This window comes from Lagopus leucura, unplaced genomic scaffold, assembly GCF_019238085.1.
Source record: "Lagopus leucura isolate 7727_CA_CO unplaced genomic scaffold, USGS_WTPT01 Super-Scaffold_1, whole genome shotgun sequence".
In the NCBI taxonomy this organism is placed as follows: domain Eukaryota; kingdom Metazoa; phylum Chordata; class Aves; order Galliformes; family Phasianidae; genus Lagopus; species Lagopus leucura.
This window is the reverse complement of record NW_024962250.1, coordinates 10,347,338-10,366,668: the sequence shown is the minus strand read 5'-3', so window position 1 is coordinate 10,366,668 and position 19,331 is coordinate 10,347,338. Positions and strand designations below refer to the sequence as shown.

Sequence of the window (19,331 nt, the reverse complement as noted above, 5' to 3'; positions counted from 1 at the left end):
TGGCCTCATTTCATTACCCTGAAATCAGTATGCATTTAATGTTTAAGCTTTTCCTTTCTGACAATGTAGTTGAAACTGAAATGCTCTCCTAGGCTCACCAGTTCTAAAAGCTTAACTCACCAATTCTAAAGGCTAAAACCAGCCATGAGAGAGAGGAAACCTTTTAACTGTAGAAGATTAGTCCTCATGTTATGGGAGCTTTATACTTCAGGCAGCGAGTTTTAACTGTGAACAGAGATCTTAGGATTTTATCCCAGTGGCATCACGAATCATTGTTTGGTAGAAATTTCTTACAGTGAGGCACCAGTGTGCTGTACTTTAAAGAATGTGGTGTAAATGCTGCTCAAATACTGCCAGCTCAGTGTTTGGATATTCTAATTTTAGCCTTGTTTATTATGTTTCATCTCCATGGTGGTTTTAGGCAATTCTTGTACCAGTAATGCTAGCAAATGCCTCTTTGTTCAGAGACCTTGTGGTCACTGGTACACTGATGATGCTCCCCTGTGTGATTTCTGCATGAATGTGTTCACAGAATTAGGCCCAATGAAAGTGGACGCTGCTACAATTTTCTTTCAAGAAACACTACCAGAATAATCCTTAGGATGAAATTTCATTTTAAAACTGCATTCTTTCTCTAGCAATGGGAGCATTAAGCCATTCCAATTGGTTTTTCAGCCATGCTGAAGCAGCTGGAAGAGGTTAGAATAGTGAAACTAGAGCCCACCTACCTGCTGGAAACATACAGCTGAAAGAGGCAATCTCTAGAAAACAAGGAGTAAGAAGGCAAGATGAAGATATTGTTGTTCTAGTGGCCATAAGGGTGCAATCATCAAGTTAGTAACAATAATATTTTCCTTAGCTCTCATGGGACTTCTTTGTATATGTGGATCCATTTCAAACATTTTTTCCTCCTTAAGCACTCCCTGGTAATAAAAAAAAGCTGATATAAGTGCTCTTCTATGGGAAGAATCTCTTTTTGGTCTGTGTATTTTGTTTTGAGAAAACCACAGGGCTCAGAGAGGGTACAAGAAGAGCTTACTGCTCAAAAAATGCAGCCCACAGCTGAGAGAAACTGCAAGAGCAGGGGTTAATGGCAATGAGAGCTTCATGGTTCAGCTGTTTGCAGATCAGTAATTAGAATCCTCTGCTTAGCGCATTGATCTTTCCCTGAGCAGCACTGTGAAATACTACAGAGAGATCTATTAGTCATAGAGATATTTGGGTGGGGGAAGGAAATGAAACACTCCCCCCCATTTCTAGATATTTGAAGGCAAGAAGAGTGTTCTTCTACCTTAAAGGAGAAGCCCTGGTCTGTCTCTAGGGCTGCTGGGGCAGGCTGTCTCCATGAGAGGCAGCTGGAGCTGGGAGAGCACAACGTGCCATGGTTGTGATAAAGGTGGTTGCAGGCTGTATCCTGATGCACACTTGGGGCTGCACTGTGTGGTGTGAGTAATAACGTACCAGCACAGCAGGGGGAGGAGGACTCCTGGCCTTTGTAAGCAGAAATGTAACCTTTCTGCTGTTAAATCTCTGCCTGATCTGTGCAGAAATGCCAGAGAATGTGTATGCTTTCCCTACTGTCTCTAGAGGGGCTGTATTCCAGGTGGGAGCAGGGGCCGAATATCAGTGTGATACTCTTATGAATAAGACTGTATCTGGTGTGACTTCTCATGAAAGGTTTTGGAGAACCAGGGAACAGAGCTGCTGAGAAGGGAGTAGAGTCTGTGAGAGGATCTGACTCTCACTTAGATGTTTGCTTAAAAGCTGTGAGAAAAGGAGATGAGCTGCAACCAGATGCTAAGGTGATGGCAACACATTCAGGGGTGTCTTGTATTGTTGAAAACCATTTTACTACAATTAAAAGCAAGTCTAGAAAAGCCTCCTGACTTTTTTTAATACAATTTATCTCACAATGAAACTAGGCTAACAAATAGTATTGTAAAATTAACTTCTGCTTGCTATCGCCTTTATAAATAAGCCTATTTCTTAATTCTCATATGAGATAATGAGAGATTAAAACACATTTATCACTACTTATGCTAATAAACTACATTGACTTCTGTCTTTAAAAAAAAAAAAAGTATATATTGTCAGAGTTGTAGCTTTGGACACTGTGTCCAAATCATACTAAGAAATGTGTGTCAGCAGGATCCGAGTTAGGGTTGTAATGCTGCTGTCTAGTTATAGATCTTGAGACAAGGAATCAATAGGAACAAGTAAATAAAACTTGATAATGAGCCACAAAGGCCTAGTTTGTCAATCTTCAAAAACAACACTATCCAGCATGGAAATTAGAAGTACTACTCTCCTAATTGTAAACTAGTAATTTAGTCTTTCACTTATTTTCTGCTGATTGTTTTATGAGCTACTTACAGCTTGGTATCAAACTGTGACGATTACTGCAATGAAAATAACAAGGAAACGCCAATCATGTGCTTGTTTACAGACAATGAATTCCACATAATTTAGGTTAAATATTCGTTTTAACCTTTTGTTTGACCTCTTGTCCTGATTAGCTACTCTGTATTGTCATAAAGCATAGGAGTTTTCTTTAACTACGTTTAAAATGACAATTTTGGGTATTCCAAAAAAGGTGGAGGAAATACTGGAGGAAAAAGTATAAAGCATAAGTTCCTCAAATGCAAAGATGAAAGATACTAAGGCTAAGGTAAAAACAGTAGCCCAAAACATGCTGCAGTATTGCTTTTTTAGCAATGCTAGCACGTTGAAGCAGTTCTGTGACAGGTTTCAGTGTTTTGTTAGTTATGATTATCTTCTTATTCTTGTATTTAGGAAAAGCATTTAGGAAAAAAACAAAAAGTGTGCTTATAAGGTCAGTCAAGAAATTATGATAATCTCATCTGAGTATTTTATATAGCCTACATTTTTATCGTGCACCACATATAGCATTGCCCTAATTTTGCAAATGCCTTTTCAACCCACTGGAGTGTGGCATGAAGTAAAGTGTTTCTGATTATGATTAAAAGATAGTTCTACCTTGGCCAAGTCCAAACAGCCATATTTGTAGTAGATGGGATGTGCAAACAGAATCAGTAATGCTGATATGCTACAGAAATTTTCACAGTAGCCTGCAGTTGTAAAGATGCATGACTGTGTACTGAGAATGTGAGGAAATTAAGAATATTGTCTGGCCAAAATAATAATTGCAATTTTGAGTTGGTCTGTTCCTGCATAGTGCTGGCTTATGCAGCAAAATGACTCCTTTGCCTCAGTCTTGGCATAATAATTTATAAGAGAAATGCTGGAGAAAAATAGGTTGCACTCAAATCATCTGACTTAGTGTCTCCACTTAAATATTTCATCTAAAAATTGTTCACTCTCCACCAATATCAAACTCTAATTTTCCTAGAGTACATTCTTTTGCCTGAGCAGGGAATAACATTCATCCTAACGAAGTACTGTAAGGCTAAAGCAGAGCACAGAAGATAAGCCAGTTATTTGTTGGATTGCAGAGGCTCAATACATAGTCTGAGAGTACTCCTGCTGCTTTCTATTCAGGTGCACTGTTTCTCTGCACTTTTCTTACGCTGTTTTTGATGGGCTTTGTTTGTTTCCTTGAAAAGCTAATCATGATTTTTTTCCTTACTTTATTAATGATGCCTACAACTAAGTTCATTATCAGTTTTACCTTCAAGCATGGTTGGATTCCAATAATATTATTTCCCATCTTGTGCCCTAATGTTTTCAGCCTGCGTGCATTTAAGTAGCTGAACAATGGGATTTAATTGTCCTCTCATGCACATCAGATTCTGTTGCTTATTTTACTTGACTCAGTCTAAATACTCCCAGGATCCAGTTCTCTTGAGCAGGGCTATCTGTGCTGAACTAGGTTATGCTGCTGTGCATCATGGTTGAGCCAGTAATGTTGCAGGAGCAGGGCTAGGGAATTCCAGTCTGTCACACAGGGATTCTGTTTAACACGAATCGTTACTGTAAGGCTGAGGCTAAACTCTCCAGATTCAATCAATGGCCCTTAAACAGAAGCATAAATGTTTTTACTGTGTTTAGCAGCCTTCAGACACATTATTAATGAATGCTATCTATCCTTCTTTCCTCTTTTTATGGAGAAGGTGAACAGCTTTTATGTAACATTAATGAAACAGCTGCTGGAAGAACTAACGCTTCATAATCCTGATGGTTACATTATCACAGTGTATTTATGGATAACACATCCTAAGAACTTCATCTCTTAACAGCTGTGTTTGTAATTCTAAAAGGTGTTTTGGCATATGATGGAGTGAAGCATAGGCTTCATAGTTTGTGAGGTTATTTTTGTTTGTTTGATTTTCTTCTTTTTTCTTCTGAGCCTACAGTAAGTGGTGATGCTTGTCATGCTTGGCTTTGTCCCAACAGAAGGAATACTCCCTCCTCACCCATGAAAAATATCCATTAAGCTTTTCTGTTCCTTGGGTTTGTTTTTGTTGTTTTTCTTCCCCTCCCCTTACACATCCTTCTTTCTGCTTCTACTGCAACACTGTTTGACATAATTTTTAAAAAGTTCCTTTTCAATTTGAGCAGCCACATATTCAAAAATGCGCTCCTTGAAACAATAAAGTTAAAAACTTGTTTGTTTATACTGGGAAGAGAGCTATCATGATTGGGGTTTTGCATCCATTCCTTCTCCTTACTTTCCTGCTGGGGAAACAAAAAAAAAAACCAAAACAAAACAAATCATCTACATCTGTTTTGAGTCAGTCTCTTCTGTCTTCTGGTTTTCCAAGAATAACCAGATGCTGCTATTGGCTACCTAACTATTGGGAGGAAAACAGTGGGGAGACTGCGCCAGTAGCACAGTCTCTTGAAAACACAGGCCCAAATGTATGCTCATCATGAGTCATTACTGGTTGTTTGGGTGTTGAGCGCTGCAGTTCCTCCTCAGCAGACGCCTAGAAGGTTGTGAGCTCTCGCTCTTGAACCGGTTGAGAGGGAGAGGAAATGGGGTTCAGGACAGAACCAGGGTGGGATTTTTCTGCTGTAGCACAGACAGTATCTCAGCATGCCTTCAAAGCTGCTTTTCACCCAATTATGGCTGGAGTTAGGAAATTTAATGAACAGTCTTCAACATTATGTCTTCAGTCCCTATGGATGAGTTGACATCCCCCCTTCCTTGCTTGGCATTGCTCTCAAAAGTCTTTCCCTCAGCTGTTTCTTTCTACCTGGTGCATGGCTTTGGTGACGTACTTAAAGGAAAAGCTTTGAAACCCAGGCTGTGTTGGTCACCAGCAGCCTACCATAAAAAGATTCATCTGGAAGCTGAGTTGCCATTTTTCTTGGCAAAAGCTGGAGAGAAATCCAAACAACTGTGTTTTCTTTAAATGCTTTGGGAACAGACTGTGACAGGCGCTGGGGGTGTTTGGTGAAACTGGGTCTTGACAACAGCAAATGGTGTCCTTCAACCTTAGACACCTCAAGTGTTCACCATGGAACGTGGTGATTCCGAAGGGCTTTTCCAATCGTTCCACGGTATCACCGTGCCTTGGTGCCACTGCTTGAGGGGAAGAAAAACCCTGAGTGGCTGTAGCTCTAGAAAATGGACGGAGTCCTAAGCTGTCAACGCAGAAGCCTCGTGAGCCGCCCTGGGGCCGAGCTAGAGAGGAATCCCGGGTTCTGTCACATCCGGAGAGCCCAGGGAAGTCGCCGCCAGCAGCAGGGCCCTGCGGTTGGGGTTCGGGCCCCGAAGAAGCGCCGCGTTAACGGCCGCAGCGTCGCCCTCCTCCACGCCGCCAGGAGGCGCTGCGGCCACCCCGGGGGCGATGGAGGCGGCGGGACGGCCACGCGCAGGCGCAGTATTGCTTGCCCCCGCCCCCGCAGCGTTGTCCCTCCCTCCCCGGCGACAGAGAGCGGGGTAGGCGTCCCCTGCCGCAAGGGCTGCCGGTCTATCGGCGGCGCGGGGGCGGGCGGCCGGCCCGGGGCCCGGACATAAGATGGCGGCGGCGTTGCTGGGGAGGCGGCGGCGGCGACGGTTGCGGTTGCGGCCGTGCGGGCTGTCGCGGAGCGCGGGCGGTGCGCGGCTCTGCCCGGGCTCCCAGGGCGGATAGAGCGGGGCCGGCTCGGCGGAGCGGGGCCGCCATGGGCTCCCAGGTGCTGCAGATCCTGCGCCAGGGCGTGTGGGCGGCGCTGAGCGGCGGCTGGTACCAGGACCCGCACCAGGGCGCCGGGGTCAACGCGCTACACCTCTACCTGTGGCTCTTCCTGCTCGGCTTCCCCTTCACCCTCTACATGGTGAGCGCGGGCCGCCCCGGGAGCGGGGCCCCCCGGGCCTCGGGGCGGGCGGGCCCGGCGGGGGGCGGGCGCTGAGCGCGGCGGGGGGGGATACGGAGGGGCGGGAAGGACCGCGGGGCCGCCGCACGCGCGCCCCCTGCCCGCCGTGTCGCCCGCCCCGCAGCCGCGGCGTGCCCCCACCGGGCGGCCCCGGTGCGCCTGGGCCGGGGGTGGCGGTGGGAGGGAGTGTGGGGAGTGCTGGCTGCGGCCCGCGGGGCGGCCGCGCTTCCGTCTCCGCCGCTGCTCCGTCGGCTTCGGCTTCCTCATCTCTAAAGTGGGCATGACTCCGTTGGCCTCCTGGAAGCGCCGGAAAACGCCCGATTACAGTGAAAGCTCTCGGATAGAACCTGTATTTCTGGCTGACAGTTCTATCGCTTTCCCTCATCGCGTTCGATAGCGGGAAGGGATGGCCGTCAGGATATTACGTAAAAGTTCATCAAGCCGCAGCACGGTGTGCTGGCTGGCACTGTCTCCGGACCGTGGTGAAAAGTTCCTTTGGTATTTCACTTGTACCCAAACTTTAGAAAGCCAGTTTGGGAGAATCCTTGTTGAACATACCTGATGCTTTGGTCAAAGCTATTTAAAAAAAATAATACTGACCTTTAAACCTAGGTGTTCCCTTGACATTTGGACTTGGAACAGATGCAGCAAAGGTACGACCAGTTGTGAGAGAAGGAGGCAGTTTCCTGTTGGCTGGTGCTTGTCTTTCCATTTAAGTTATATACAGCTTATGGAGTATAAATATTTTGCTTCAGATTTCTCAGAGGAACAGTGTGATCATTCAGAGCGTTGTGTGACCAGTCTTGTAGCTTGCGAGTCTGCCTGGTCTGAATGCTCTTGACAACTGAAGAGCTTGTGAAAAAATTGAGAATTAGTGAATGAAACCTTGGAGAAACTCAGCATGAATGCAGTCGTAGAAATGTAGAGCTCTTAGGTGAGGCATTTATTTGCTTAAAAAGCAGTTTGTAAAATGGCAGTGTGAGATGCTTCATACTAAGAAATAGTTGCTGTAGAAGAGGAGATTCACAGCCCTCTATGCTTAGCTCTTAATTCATGTTTCTGTGTTGGAAACAGTAACTACAGGGCTTTTTGTTTGAAAACTTTATTGTGCTGGTAAGGAAACTGCAGGCTGAGGAGAACTGCTTCTAAAACTAACATGACAACAGCTAGGTGAAACTTCCTACTAAGCTGATCCACTCAAAAAAAAACTGAGAACTTCAGGTGGGAAGAAGAGAGCCCTTTTGGTCCCAGATCCAGCTCTTTTTCAGAAATAATGCTCTTCTATTTTGGCAGAATAGCTGATGTGATTAGCACTCTCTTTCTGAGAAGTCTGCATGTAAAGGTGAGCTATATGCTGCACGCACAGAGGCATTGGAGGGGGTGTATGGTTTTTATTGTATGTAGGTCGGCTGGCTGATCAATATGAACTTACACTGAATCTCCTGCTGATCTCAAAGTAGCAGTTAATCTTCACTTACCTGTGCTATAGGGTAAACTTCAGTATTACTCAAATGTGTTTCTTGTGTAAAGGGAAAAGATGGGCAAAAGCAAGCTGCATCAGGTTTTGTTGAGGTCAGAGAAGTTCTCTTGCTTCATAGCTCAGGACAAGTTAAAGATGCAACATGTGCCAACTTCCCTGAGAATAAGTAGAGAGATTAGTCACAAGTTGAAGCAGATTGAATCATATTTGGCTGTTTTCCCTTTTTCCACCCTGTGCAGTTTAAGTGTTGTCTAGACATAAACTAAACAGGCAGGACTGTGATGGTCATCTTAGTTCTTTAGCATCTCTTAAGCTGTTTTTAGAAGAAAAAGGTGTAAATGTTGAGTGGCTGTAGGACATAGATAAATAAGCAGAACTCACTAAGAAGTCTTAGGTAACTGTAATCTGAATTCTGAGTGTGACTTACTGGTTTGTAGGAGGGAGTTTCTAAGCTCGTTTCAAATGACTTGTTGCTGGCAGGCATCCATTAGTGTTTTTAAAAATATATAAAGGGTTAAAATGCTGATTGGTTTTACATTACGTATGAAGCTTTCTCATGTAAGAAATTCCAAGTTCATATTCCTGATTTGATGCATTAGGGTAGCAGTAAGTGTAGGTGCTCATTAGTCATTTTGAAGTAACAAAGGCAGTGGGATCCCTTGTAAACTTTGCCTGTAGCTGATTCTCAAGACTAAATGAATCTGATGGTAAACTGATCGCTTTTTTTCCCAAGTATTTAATTTCAAACAAAAATGGGAAACTATCTCTTTAGGGTATGGTAATGCACTTATTGCTTAAAGACTTGATTTATTGCACCAAGCATTGCTAGTCTTTTTTTTTTCTGTGTATCCTGTATCTTCAGTATGGAATCTGGTAGTGGTCTTTGTGAGGAAGCTGTATCGTGTATCTGTGTTTCTTGGCATATGTATCCACTGCTTATAGGGTTGATGTGTGTAGCGTATGGTGCAAACCAGTCAAAGGAATTAGCAGTCAAATTCAGCTTGCCTTTCTTGCTCCCTGATCTGTCTGCCTTCTGAGAATGGGCGTGTGAAAGCGTGGGCTCTGCATCATTGGTGGAGGACACAGATACATGCATGTAAGTATCTGTATTGCAGATCAGGATACTTCTGTTTCTGGTATGTGTCTGTACACTTTGCCTGTTTGGGAAGAAAACGTAGATAACAAGGAATCAAGGAGAAATGTATGCCTAAGTGAAGCTGTGTAGATGTGTACTCTTGGATCTGTGGCTTGGTAGCATACAAGCAAAAATACTGTTTTCTAGAGTAGTTGAATCTATCCTGTTTTGATAGTTGTATTCAGTAACAGGCTCAACTGTGCTTATTCTGCATATCTGTCATAAGAGCCAATTTTTTTTTTTTTTTTTTTAGTCTAATTCAAAACTCAAGCTAGGAAAAGCAAATATGCTACAACATGAGGAAATGGTAGAGCCGGATTGCAAAATATAGTGGTCGAGTTGGAACAAAGATACCCTAAATTGAGAGGCCAGTGTTGTGCATCACTGTTGCAAGGAGGAGGGGAAGAGAGGAGGCTGCCAAGGCGCTTCCCCCGGTTGGAATGCTGCTTCAGCCCCACCACATGCGCAGAAGGGAATGAAGTCTTGGCTCTGGCAGCCGGGGAACTTTGCCAGTGAGTTAAGAGTAGCCAGGACTGTACCTTGCTTGGGGTGATGGGCTCATACCTACAGAGGTTGTCTGTCAAAGTCAGGCTCATTTACACAACAGTTCACTTAATAGGTATTCGATTTCCTGCTTTGTGTACATAGTTACAGAAGTAGGTCATAAATACATAGCTCCATGTAAGTCGTCTTAGGAGGAATTTTGAGATGGATACTGTTTCTTAAACCGAATTTAAGTACTAAAATATATGTTGAGAACCTACTTTTCTCATGTTGCTCTAAGTTACGCGTAGTTTCTTGGCTACCAGAAGCTTCATTCATACACTTGAGGTTTTTGTCAAAATACTGCGTGACTTGTTACTGAATGTGCTTCCAGATATCAGCAGTTCTTAAGGGCCCTGACTGTTAATAAACAAACAATGGTGACAGAACTAGACCTGCTGTTCCTGGGTAGTCTTTTCTTCTTCTCTGATACGATACTATAAAATACTGACTTCAATATGCTTGGTCTTCAGAGTGTTTTACAAGGCAACTGTTACTGTTGAATGAAAGCTTGATTGATGTCACCTTTATGCAAAGACATAAAATCTGATTTGGATTGAAAGACTTTGGTATGAATGTTCTTAACAGCTAACACCTACACCTCTCTTTTGAAAATAATTGGGAAGCTTCATCATATCTGTAGTGTCTAGCTAAAGCTCTGCAGAGATCTGTGAAAGTGTCTTTAATTCTTCATAAATGTGCAGCACAGCCTATGATGGCATGAAATTTTCTCTGGTTCCTTGTGCTTTTGTATTTGAAATGCTGACTCAAGATACAGACATCTTTGCAGCTTAAGTGGGAATATTTTAAAATTTTACCATAGCTAATGGTCCGATGTTTCTTAGACCACTAGATTGTTCAGTCTGGAGAAGGGGAGACTTGAGATGACCTTATTGCTCTCTACAGCTACCCTTCAGGAGGTTGTGGTGGCGTGGGAGTCAACCTCTCATGTAACTAGCATTAGGACCTGAGGGAATGGCTTCGAGTTGCACTAGGGAGATTGAAGTTGGATGTTAGAAAATACTTCTCTGGAAGAGTGGTTAGGCATTGGAATGGGCTGCCCAGGGAGGTGGTGGAGTCACCAACCCTGGAGGCGTTGGAGAAATGTTTAGATGTTGTACTGAGGGATGTGGTATAGTAAGAAATATTGGCAATAGGTGGATGGTTGGACTGGATGACCTTAGAAGTATTTTCCAACCTTGGTGATTCTATGATTCTTTTCTGTTCTAGGTTGATGACTGGAATCTAGGAGCGCTTAAGTGTTTCCTACCCTGATACAGCTGAGGTGGCCTTACAGCCAGTAGCTAGCAGAAACAATGTAACTGCAGTCCTGTATCTTAGTTTGTTCGCTACTTGTTTATTCTTACTTCTTTTATAACTCTTATAAACCCCTTTGCATTATACCCTAGTGTTTTGAAAACTATACTGGTAGACCACTGATTGCCAATTAAAGATAGCGTTCTACTAGGCCACCTGGTTATAGGAGCTCACAATCTGTTGCAGAGGGCAGAATCGTGCTTTTCACTGATAATGAGGTGATAGTGCAGCAGGCTTGCGATTGGAGTTCAAGAACACCCCAGATAATGTCTAAAATAAGTGTTCTTCTGAGTAAAATCTGAGTGCAGTTCTTTACTTTCTGTAAATAGTTTTTATTGTGTAGGTGAAAAGTGAGGAAGAGATAGTCAGGCTTGATGAGTCTGATTATTTTGCGATCAGTTCACGTAGATGGTATGGGTAGCACGTTGTCTTGAAAGGTAGACATTTTTGAAAGTACCTTCAAAGGGAAAGGTGGTAGAAAGTCTGTATCTTCTCCATTCCTCTCCTCCTTGAGTTTTTGATAATGCTACATGACTTCCCTTTAAGGTACAGTGAAATGCTTTTAGCTTCTAGTTTGTCTAATTATTTATTTGACTTATTCAAACGTTGGGTGACTGATGTTTTCAACAGAATGTAATTAAAGCAGGCAGATTCTGTATGGTCATGTCTAGCTCTTTTCTCCTGTGAGAGCTTCAATTGTGACTAGTGCTGTTCAGTGTGCTCTTTCTTTTGGTGCTAATGGAAGTGACTGTAGGGATGTGCAGTAAAATGAGAAATTCTCTGGAATGCTGTTGCAGCTACAGCTTTATAACTGGTCTGAAAACAAGCTCTAACAAGGTTTTTGTCTGGGCCTGATTAAAAATGGTGCTTGCTTACTTGTGAAAACAACTGAAATGAGACCTAGCTGTACATTTGTAGGACTTGAGCATTCCTGTTACAATCTTGAAGATGATATTGTGTAGGATACTCAGTTACTCAGGTCTCCTCAAATGTGGTAAAATGCCAAGAGCAGCTCAAAATAGAATCATAGCATAATTTAAGTTAGAAAAGACCATCGCTGTCAAGTCGGCTGTTGGCCTGACCTACTGAGGGCCATTACTAACCCGTGTCCTTTAGTGCCACATCCAGGCATCTCATAAATGCCTCCGGGGTGGAGACTCCTACTTCCCTGGGCAGCCTGTTCCAGTGCTTTACCACCCTATCCATGAAGAAGTTTGTTCCTAATGTCCAGTCTGAAGCTACACTGGTGCAATCAATAATGTTACTTTAACTTGTTCTGGCTCATGGAGAAAAGACCCTGCATAGAAGCTGAATGTTTCCAAGTTTTGGCAAAGTAGAACGGAGAAGGTACCAGTGGTTTAGGTTGGCTTGAATTCACTAGATTTCTTGAGGCTGGAATGTAGATGAATTGCTGGCACCATAGGTATTTCTGCTGTACCACAGCATAAGACCTTAATGTGAAGTATGATCATACAGTAGTGTGCAGGACTTGCTCAAATTTATTCTATTCACACAATATACATCCTATCCAGAGAGGAGCAAGACTGAATAAACACAAGGAATGAAAAATACGAATTCGTTGCATGAATCCTAGCTCTCTGCAATCCTGTAGAAAGGGGAGGGATAAAATGTACAGTATAATTCTTTGTTGGGTTTAATTCAAGCTATGTTCACTTTCTATGGTTTTTTCTAACTTATTCTCAGAGCTTCCCTTTGCACAACAGAACGTGTAGATTTTGCGTTCCACAGGGTGAACTGGATGCAGTGTGTGACTTAATCCCTGATGGATGAAGGAGACAAACTGAAGAGCTTTCCAAATAGTTAGCCTGTAAAAGCCGTGTCTGTACTTTTGTCATTTAGTGTTAAGCTGATTGCAGTAATGGCTTCAGAACACTGGGTGCTTGTAAAGGAGAGGCCAATTGAACTCATGTTTGTGATTTGGTAGCAGACTGCTTAGCATGTACAGGAAGCTTAAACATTTTGCCAGAGCTTATGCGCTTGCCTATGCCTGCATGAAACTTGCTGCCTCTCAAGTTCTCAGAAGCATTGCATTTTTTTTGAGGAAACATTTGTGTTGCTCCAGGGTTTATGGGTGTCACTATCATCGTGGCTCCTGGCTGCTTGTTGATGCTGTATTTAAAATTGTTTCCTCTCTCTTCTCCTGAGGTGGTGCTTGTTAAGTGAGTTTTCCCCATCCATTAATCTTGTCCAGTCTTGATCATGAAAGATGGCAGACAGAAATCTCAGTTAACATACCCCAACTTTGTTTGCCTGTCCTGCTTCAAATGGTATGTTCGATTCAGACTTGTTTTTGAGGGTGTAATGTAGGTTAAACTCAAGCTCTTAAAGAGAAGAGATCAGAATAAGTAACCTCTCTTCTAATTGGTTCTACACTCATTCATATATTTGGCTTAAGAAATGTTGTATTAATTGATTGTTTTTGCTTCCTGCCAGAATGTGAACAGTCAGATTAGGGATGGGTTTTCCACTGAAGTTCACAATTGATACAATATTAAGAAATTCTTATTGTTTTATTCCCCTTTGTTAGTACAGTATCTTGTAGTCAGAGATCTAGTCAGTGTTTTTGCTTAAGTCAGAGCCTGAATTACTCATGGCTCTTTCAGGACAAATATTCTCTTAAATCTATAGGAATCTTCATGTTTTAATCAGATCTCTTTGAAATGACTAAAAGTGGCTCTATATAAATATAGGAGACTTTCTGTCCTATTCTCTGCTTGTGTTTCTCTATTTCTGCAAGACATGCATGAAACTTTGATCGCTGTGAAGGTGCCTATGTTGCTGATGTTTATAAAGCGTGAGTGACTAGGGGTATGAAGCAAGCTGGAATTAGCCTCACAATAGGAAACCTAATAAGGCAGTTCACTTAATCATCTCATCTATTGAGTTAATGTTTGTGCTGGATATCAACTGCTATTTAATTCTGATTGTCACACACCTATACATATACTTCTGAATGTTTAGAATTTCGTATCAAACTGTGCCGTCAGCTGGGCAAAGGGCAATGATGTAACAGTACTTGAGTGTACAGATTCTTGTTTTGGTGATGGAATTGATGTATTTGTGGATGAACACTGTGCGTTAATATCTCATTTTGTTTAGTGACTGGACCAAAGTACCAGTACAACTAACAGGTGAATGAGAAGGGGTAAAGCCTTGAAGTGGAAGTTTGACTAGTGTGCCGTACGCTTGTCTTCAACAGTGGTCAGACTTCACTTAATACCTGTTGCTGAGATGACTGGTCTGTAAAAGCCTCATGAGTCTCAGCAAAAGCTGGATGTGAGGTCTTAGTTTAGAGGAGTTTCAGAAGTTGAATTTAGAACTGAGGCTTTTTATTTGGCTTTTGTCCACCTCTGTCACAACTGAAAAATTCTCATCAAAGCACCTGCGTTGGCTGTCTCTCCGTGGGCATGTAACTGTCTAGCATAAATAACCCTTATAGGATGTGATATTGCGGATTAGTGTGGACTGCTGCATAGCAGTGTGAGCCACTGTAAATTGTAAATTGACCTTTTTTGTGTGTGAGTGAGGAGAAGTTAGGCTTTCATTACTGATAAGTATCTTGTCGTGTAAGAGTAGCTGTTGGAAACTGACAAAGCTAAATCAAAACATCTAGTCTAAGTAGTTTGCTCTCATCTGCAATGCTGTCAAACTGGCTTTCTTTTCTTTCAAAAAAAACCTGGAATTGGTTTGGTGTACTAATCTTAAAACAGGGTCTAACTCGTTTGGTTTAGTCTTGAAGTGTGAATGAAATATAATTGGAAATATCGTGATATAATAGAGATGCTAGCTGTAAGTCTCCTTGTCTAAGTATTACATTCCAAAAGCCTGGAGGAAAAAAAAAAAAGAGAAAGTTAAATTTGCTTTTCAAACTCGAATCGTAGGTTTACTTAGCATGCTGCTGTGGTGCTTTGGTATTTTGCAGTCAAACTTCTTTTATCTTGCTGAACTGCTAATAGTCTCCATGCAAGGTTTAGACTGTATGTGCATGGCTTCACAAATCTTGCTGAAAACAGAGGTTAATATCTTCAGGATGAAGGAAACTGTAGAACTATGGGTAGCTGGTAAGTATGCTTCTTAGGAATATTTGAACTTATGTTCACTAACACTTCTTCTGCTCTTCTTTTTGAAAGGCCCTTCCTTCTTCCATGATGATAGTAGCTGTGTACTGCCCAGTAATAGCAGCGCTCTTTATCGTTTTGAAGATGGTGAACTACCGTTTGCACAGGGCACTGGATGAGGGAGAAATTGTGGAGAGGAATGCCAATGAGCGTATGGACAGGGGTGCAAAAACAGAACAAAGCAGTGCTTCAGCCAAGAGGAAAGACAGCAATGGGCCCAGGTAAGGTCTCTGTCAATGTTTGTGTACTGCTCGAAATGTTTTAAGAGTTATGTCTTTATCAGATGTGTAACTGGAACGGTGGATGAAAGAAACGCTCAAGAATATGGATGCTGATTTCTGTGATTTTTGAAAGACTGAGTAAGTCTAATTGAAAAAAAAAAAAACCTTTTTACATTTTAAGTTTGAAATGATGATTTTATGTCAACTTTCTGGTTTTTTTTTTTTTTTTTTTTTTTTTTTTAAAGGAGTTGGAAGATGTTGGAAGCACTGAGACAACAATGTGGAAAATGTGTGCTCCTTAGGTTGCTAAATACATGGTGAATGCAACCAGAACTAGTAATATTATTTCAGCAGTAGACATGGTTTTAAAAATCTAGCTGTCAAATACTTACTGAAGATTTAGTGATAAAAGAAGTGTCTAATCTGAATTTAGTTTGCTTAGTTTTACAAACGTACAATACTTCACTCTAGTTGTAGGCTTGATTCAGGAGAACACTGTCCTGTGAACCTGAAATTCTGAAATTGTTCAGCTCAGTAGTGAAGATGACTCTGAAATATTGTCAATGGGAAATTATTACTTCCAACAGATCTTTGCTTTTGCCATCATCAAAAGAGATTTCCCTTCTCTGACCAGGCTATGCAGAGGAAAAAAAGTGTGAAAGATTACTCATCAGCAAGGCTGTTTGAAGTCAGTATGTATTATGAGCTCTATTATCAAAGCCTCTGCCAAACTCCACGTAACTGAGGACCTCTTAACAGTCAGACCACATAAAATTGAGTCTTGAATTGTTAGTTTTTTTTTTTTTTTAAAGACCTTTCCCTTTCCTTTGTGTTTCTGGCTATTATTCACAAATTGTTTTCAGAGTGAGGGAATTGGTATACTGTCCTACCGTGTTTTTTTAGTTTTTAAAAGGAAACAGAAAAAAGACCAACCCAACACAAAAGCCTGAAACTTTTAAATGGAGGCACATGCTATAAGGAGCTGTAATCAACAAAAGCTTCTTCCTCTGTCTGTCAGGATGTTTAAAAGTTGATGTGGTGGTATTTAAAATGTCCGGGATAGAAGTGAAAGGACTTCCTTGTGCATATGGAGTAGCTTCCACAGAGTGAGTCTGATGTTCTTCTGTATCTGTGCTCAGCTTTAGTATTATTAGCGAAATCTGTCTTAATTTCCTTTAAAGCTGGTATACAGTAACTTCTTGTATCAATCATTTATAACCTGACCATCTTTCCATTCAGCGTTTGGTAACTGAACCCACTGATTTTAATTGTAACTCCTTTTAGATCACCATACTTCCTACTAAAAATGTATTGTTCTGTTTTGGTGCAGTGCTACCCTAAATGTATGCTAATGCCTATTCTGCTTAACAACATTCATGAAAGTAAACTAGTGGTCTTTTCTGCTTAAATGCAGCCTTGCTACTGCATATGTTAGATGTGATCCATAGACTTTCTTCTTTGTTTTGTTTCTAAGCTGTGTTGGTTTTGCTTCCACAAGGGTTTCCAGGGCTTGGCAAGGACTTCTTTGTACAGGTATTCTGAATTACTTGTGGCTGTTTTGGATGTTCTGTTTTTTCTGAGGACCAGCTGGTGTGGGCCAATTTACTACATTATGAGTATTTGTGAGCTCAGATGTTGAGCTTAGTTTGGCATGCGTCCTGCTTGCTGACTGAAGTTTCATTTACTTTCATATGATTCGTGTTCCCTCTCTCAGGTCTCTTAACTGGAACTGGGAGCAAGGTCAGTGCAGAAATTACAAAGTTACTTTTTGGTCAGCAGGATGTGCAGTGTATTCCAGTCTTTACCTGGAAGCTCACAAGAACTTTGGGGTAATGTTCAAACCAGTAGAGGAGATACAGGGCAAGGTTTTAGTGTACTAAGTTAAATCAGAAGAGTAGTAGAAAATCTTTTCTGATGAGTGTGTGTATGTGGGGTTTTGTTTGGTTTTTAATTCTGCCCTTGTAGCACAGAGTGGGCATAAGGGTTTTTCTTTTTTTTTACCACATGCAGATCCACCCACTTCTCGTGCAATTGCTGACTTCATACCTTTATGGTAGTGTGGTGTTAGTTATGTTTTACCTCTTGTGAGGTTTCATTAAAACAAATAATGGGAATACTAACTCCTAATCCTGCACTGAAAGGAATTGTGCTGGAGTGTGTTAGGTATCAGTGGATCCACGTACATATCTTTAAACATTTAACTTGCAGTCTTGCTTTTGGGAATATGAATGTCTTTCTTATTGTGTCAGTCCCAGCAGAAACCAGTAAGTGAGGAGGTTAATGGTGAGGGTTTTTAACCCCTTACCCAGCTTACCAGAAGATGATGTCTTCCTAAAGGATGTTCTTCCTATATTTCTAAGTCACGTGTACTTCAAGAACAATGTAGTGGTTCTGAAGGATAGAAGGAAGGAAAAAGATAGTCTACTGACAAAGGAGGGTGTTCAACAGATGAAGAATGAGACCCTTCCTCTGCTTTGTCCTGATGTCAGAAGTGTTCTAAATTCTCCCTGAAAGTCATTGTCTGAGCATTAGACCTATTCAGCTAATCAGCCTAAGTCAGTTATTAAACTTCTGAATTCCCGTAGGCTAGCAGTCTCTTCAGACTTTCAGTTGGACTCTGACATGCTCACAGTAGCATGTAATAAATGTGCAGGTTCTGGATGCCTCCTCTATTGCAATTTTGGTTGTACGTAGCTGGGCATAGTTTACTCAGTCTTCTCAATTTGTCTGGTTACTTCTGTTTCTTTGATTACTTGCAATCTGGTAAGTGTAGCACTTGCTCTGGGGTATCAAGTTAGAAACTGGTTGTAGGACTTAATAGCAGGAACAAATGGCTACTATACTATAACGGCAGCAGACAACTGCTGGGGCTCTGGGCTACAGTAGCATTTAGAATCTCCTATTCGTACAGTGGTTAAGCCTGGAAGTCTGTACTTCCTGCTTTTTTCCTGCAGACGCTTTTATTGTTGTTTTGTTAGTAGCTTTTGTTATAATCCATTTGTTTGAGTGCTACTTCGGTACACAGCGCCCTACGTAGACTGTTGTTGAATCAAATTGTTGCTTGTGCTGATATCTGCTGGTTCATTTTAAAACAAAACTGCTTCCTTCCCCCACCCTGGCCCTCTTCCCCTGATCTATGCCTGAAAGCTAATTCCTGTTGACTTGCTCTTCCTATTTCGCAGAACGTACTTGAATCATTTGCGATGTTTCTGAATAAATTATTTAAACAAGAACGAAAATTTGTCTTTTGTGAAAGGCATTATTTGTTATTTCTCTATTTGTCATCATAATGTATCCTAAACTTAAATATTGAGTAGATTTTTAGTGTAGTCTTAACTTTATATTATGTCCTTAATCGTTCTAAAAATGTTTACGTAGGGAATACTATGTTTGGCTAAAGCTGATGGAAAGTAAAGAAGCTGAATTCTGCATATCTTTTTTTCCCCACTGATTCATCCTTAGCATTATTGATAAGATTAGGTCAGAGAGAGCTTTGTAAACAACAAGCAATTACAACATGTTTATATCACACTGCTGAGCTATACCAAAATGGTGGCACCTCCTCAGTTTGCTAAGTTGGACCATATTGTTCTGCTGACTAACATCTGGTTGACTCTTAAGCTGACTATTTTTTTTTACTTAACTTAGAAGTATATTCCTCACTTCAGACATTTTGTTTTGTTATCCCTTTGATGAAGGAATGTTCAGTCTGTAGAGGTATGTGATTAGGGGATTCATGTATGATTTGGAATGGTTCCTGAGGCAAACCCCAGCGTGATTTATCTCTTTGTGAGATTACAACAGGAAACATCTTACCACAGTATAAAGGATATTTCAGGTCTGTTAGCCTGTTGAGAGATTCTTTATAATATCCTACTTTGATATTCTTGTCTTTTTTTTAAAAAAAAAGTTGTTGTTGGTCTGACCATATGGGACTAGATGCATATAAAGACAGACCTGCTGTATTTCTGCCTATTTCTGTCCTGTTCTCCGCAGGTAACAGAACTGTATCTTTACTTTCATTCCACATGGAGCAGGAGGTGTCATTTCTCCATCAAAATACTGGAGTGGCCTTGTTGCAAGACCAGCCTACCTCTGTTTTGTAAATGTCTGCCTTTAATAAGCTGAACTGTGGTGAATTATGATTTGATGGTGTTGGTCTAGAACATACTTTGAAAGTAATATTTCTTAATCTTGAAATGGTTAAATCATTA

General features: G+C 41.5%; 1 protein-coding gene across 7 annotated transcripts in view; it reads left to right on the top strand.

The window, feature by feature from the left end:
• The first annotated feature begins 6,075 nt into the window (after positions 1–6,075).
• Positions 6,076–19,331, top strand: part of PCNX1 (pecanex 1) — an 86,255-nt gene continuing 72,999 nt past the window's right edge. For all 7 annotated transcript variants that reach the window (XM_042873520.1, XM_042873508.1, XM_042873498.1 and 4 more), the window contains exons 1-2: positions 6,076–6,243; positions 14,909–15,117. In XM_042873520.1, coding sequence (XP_042729454.1) covers positions 6,091–6,243; positions 14,909–15,117 — 362 coding nt within the window. In that variant the 5' untranslated portion in view covers positions 6,076–6,090. The remainder of the gene's footprint in view (positions 6,244–14,908; positions 15,118–19,331) is intronic.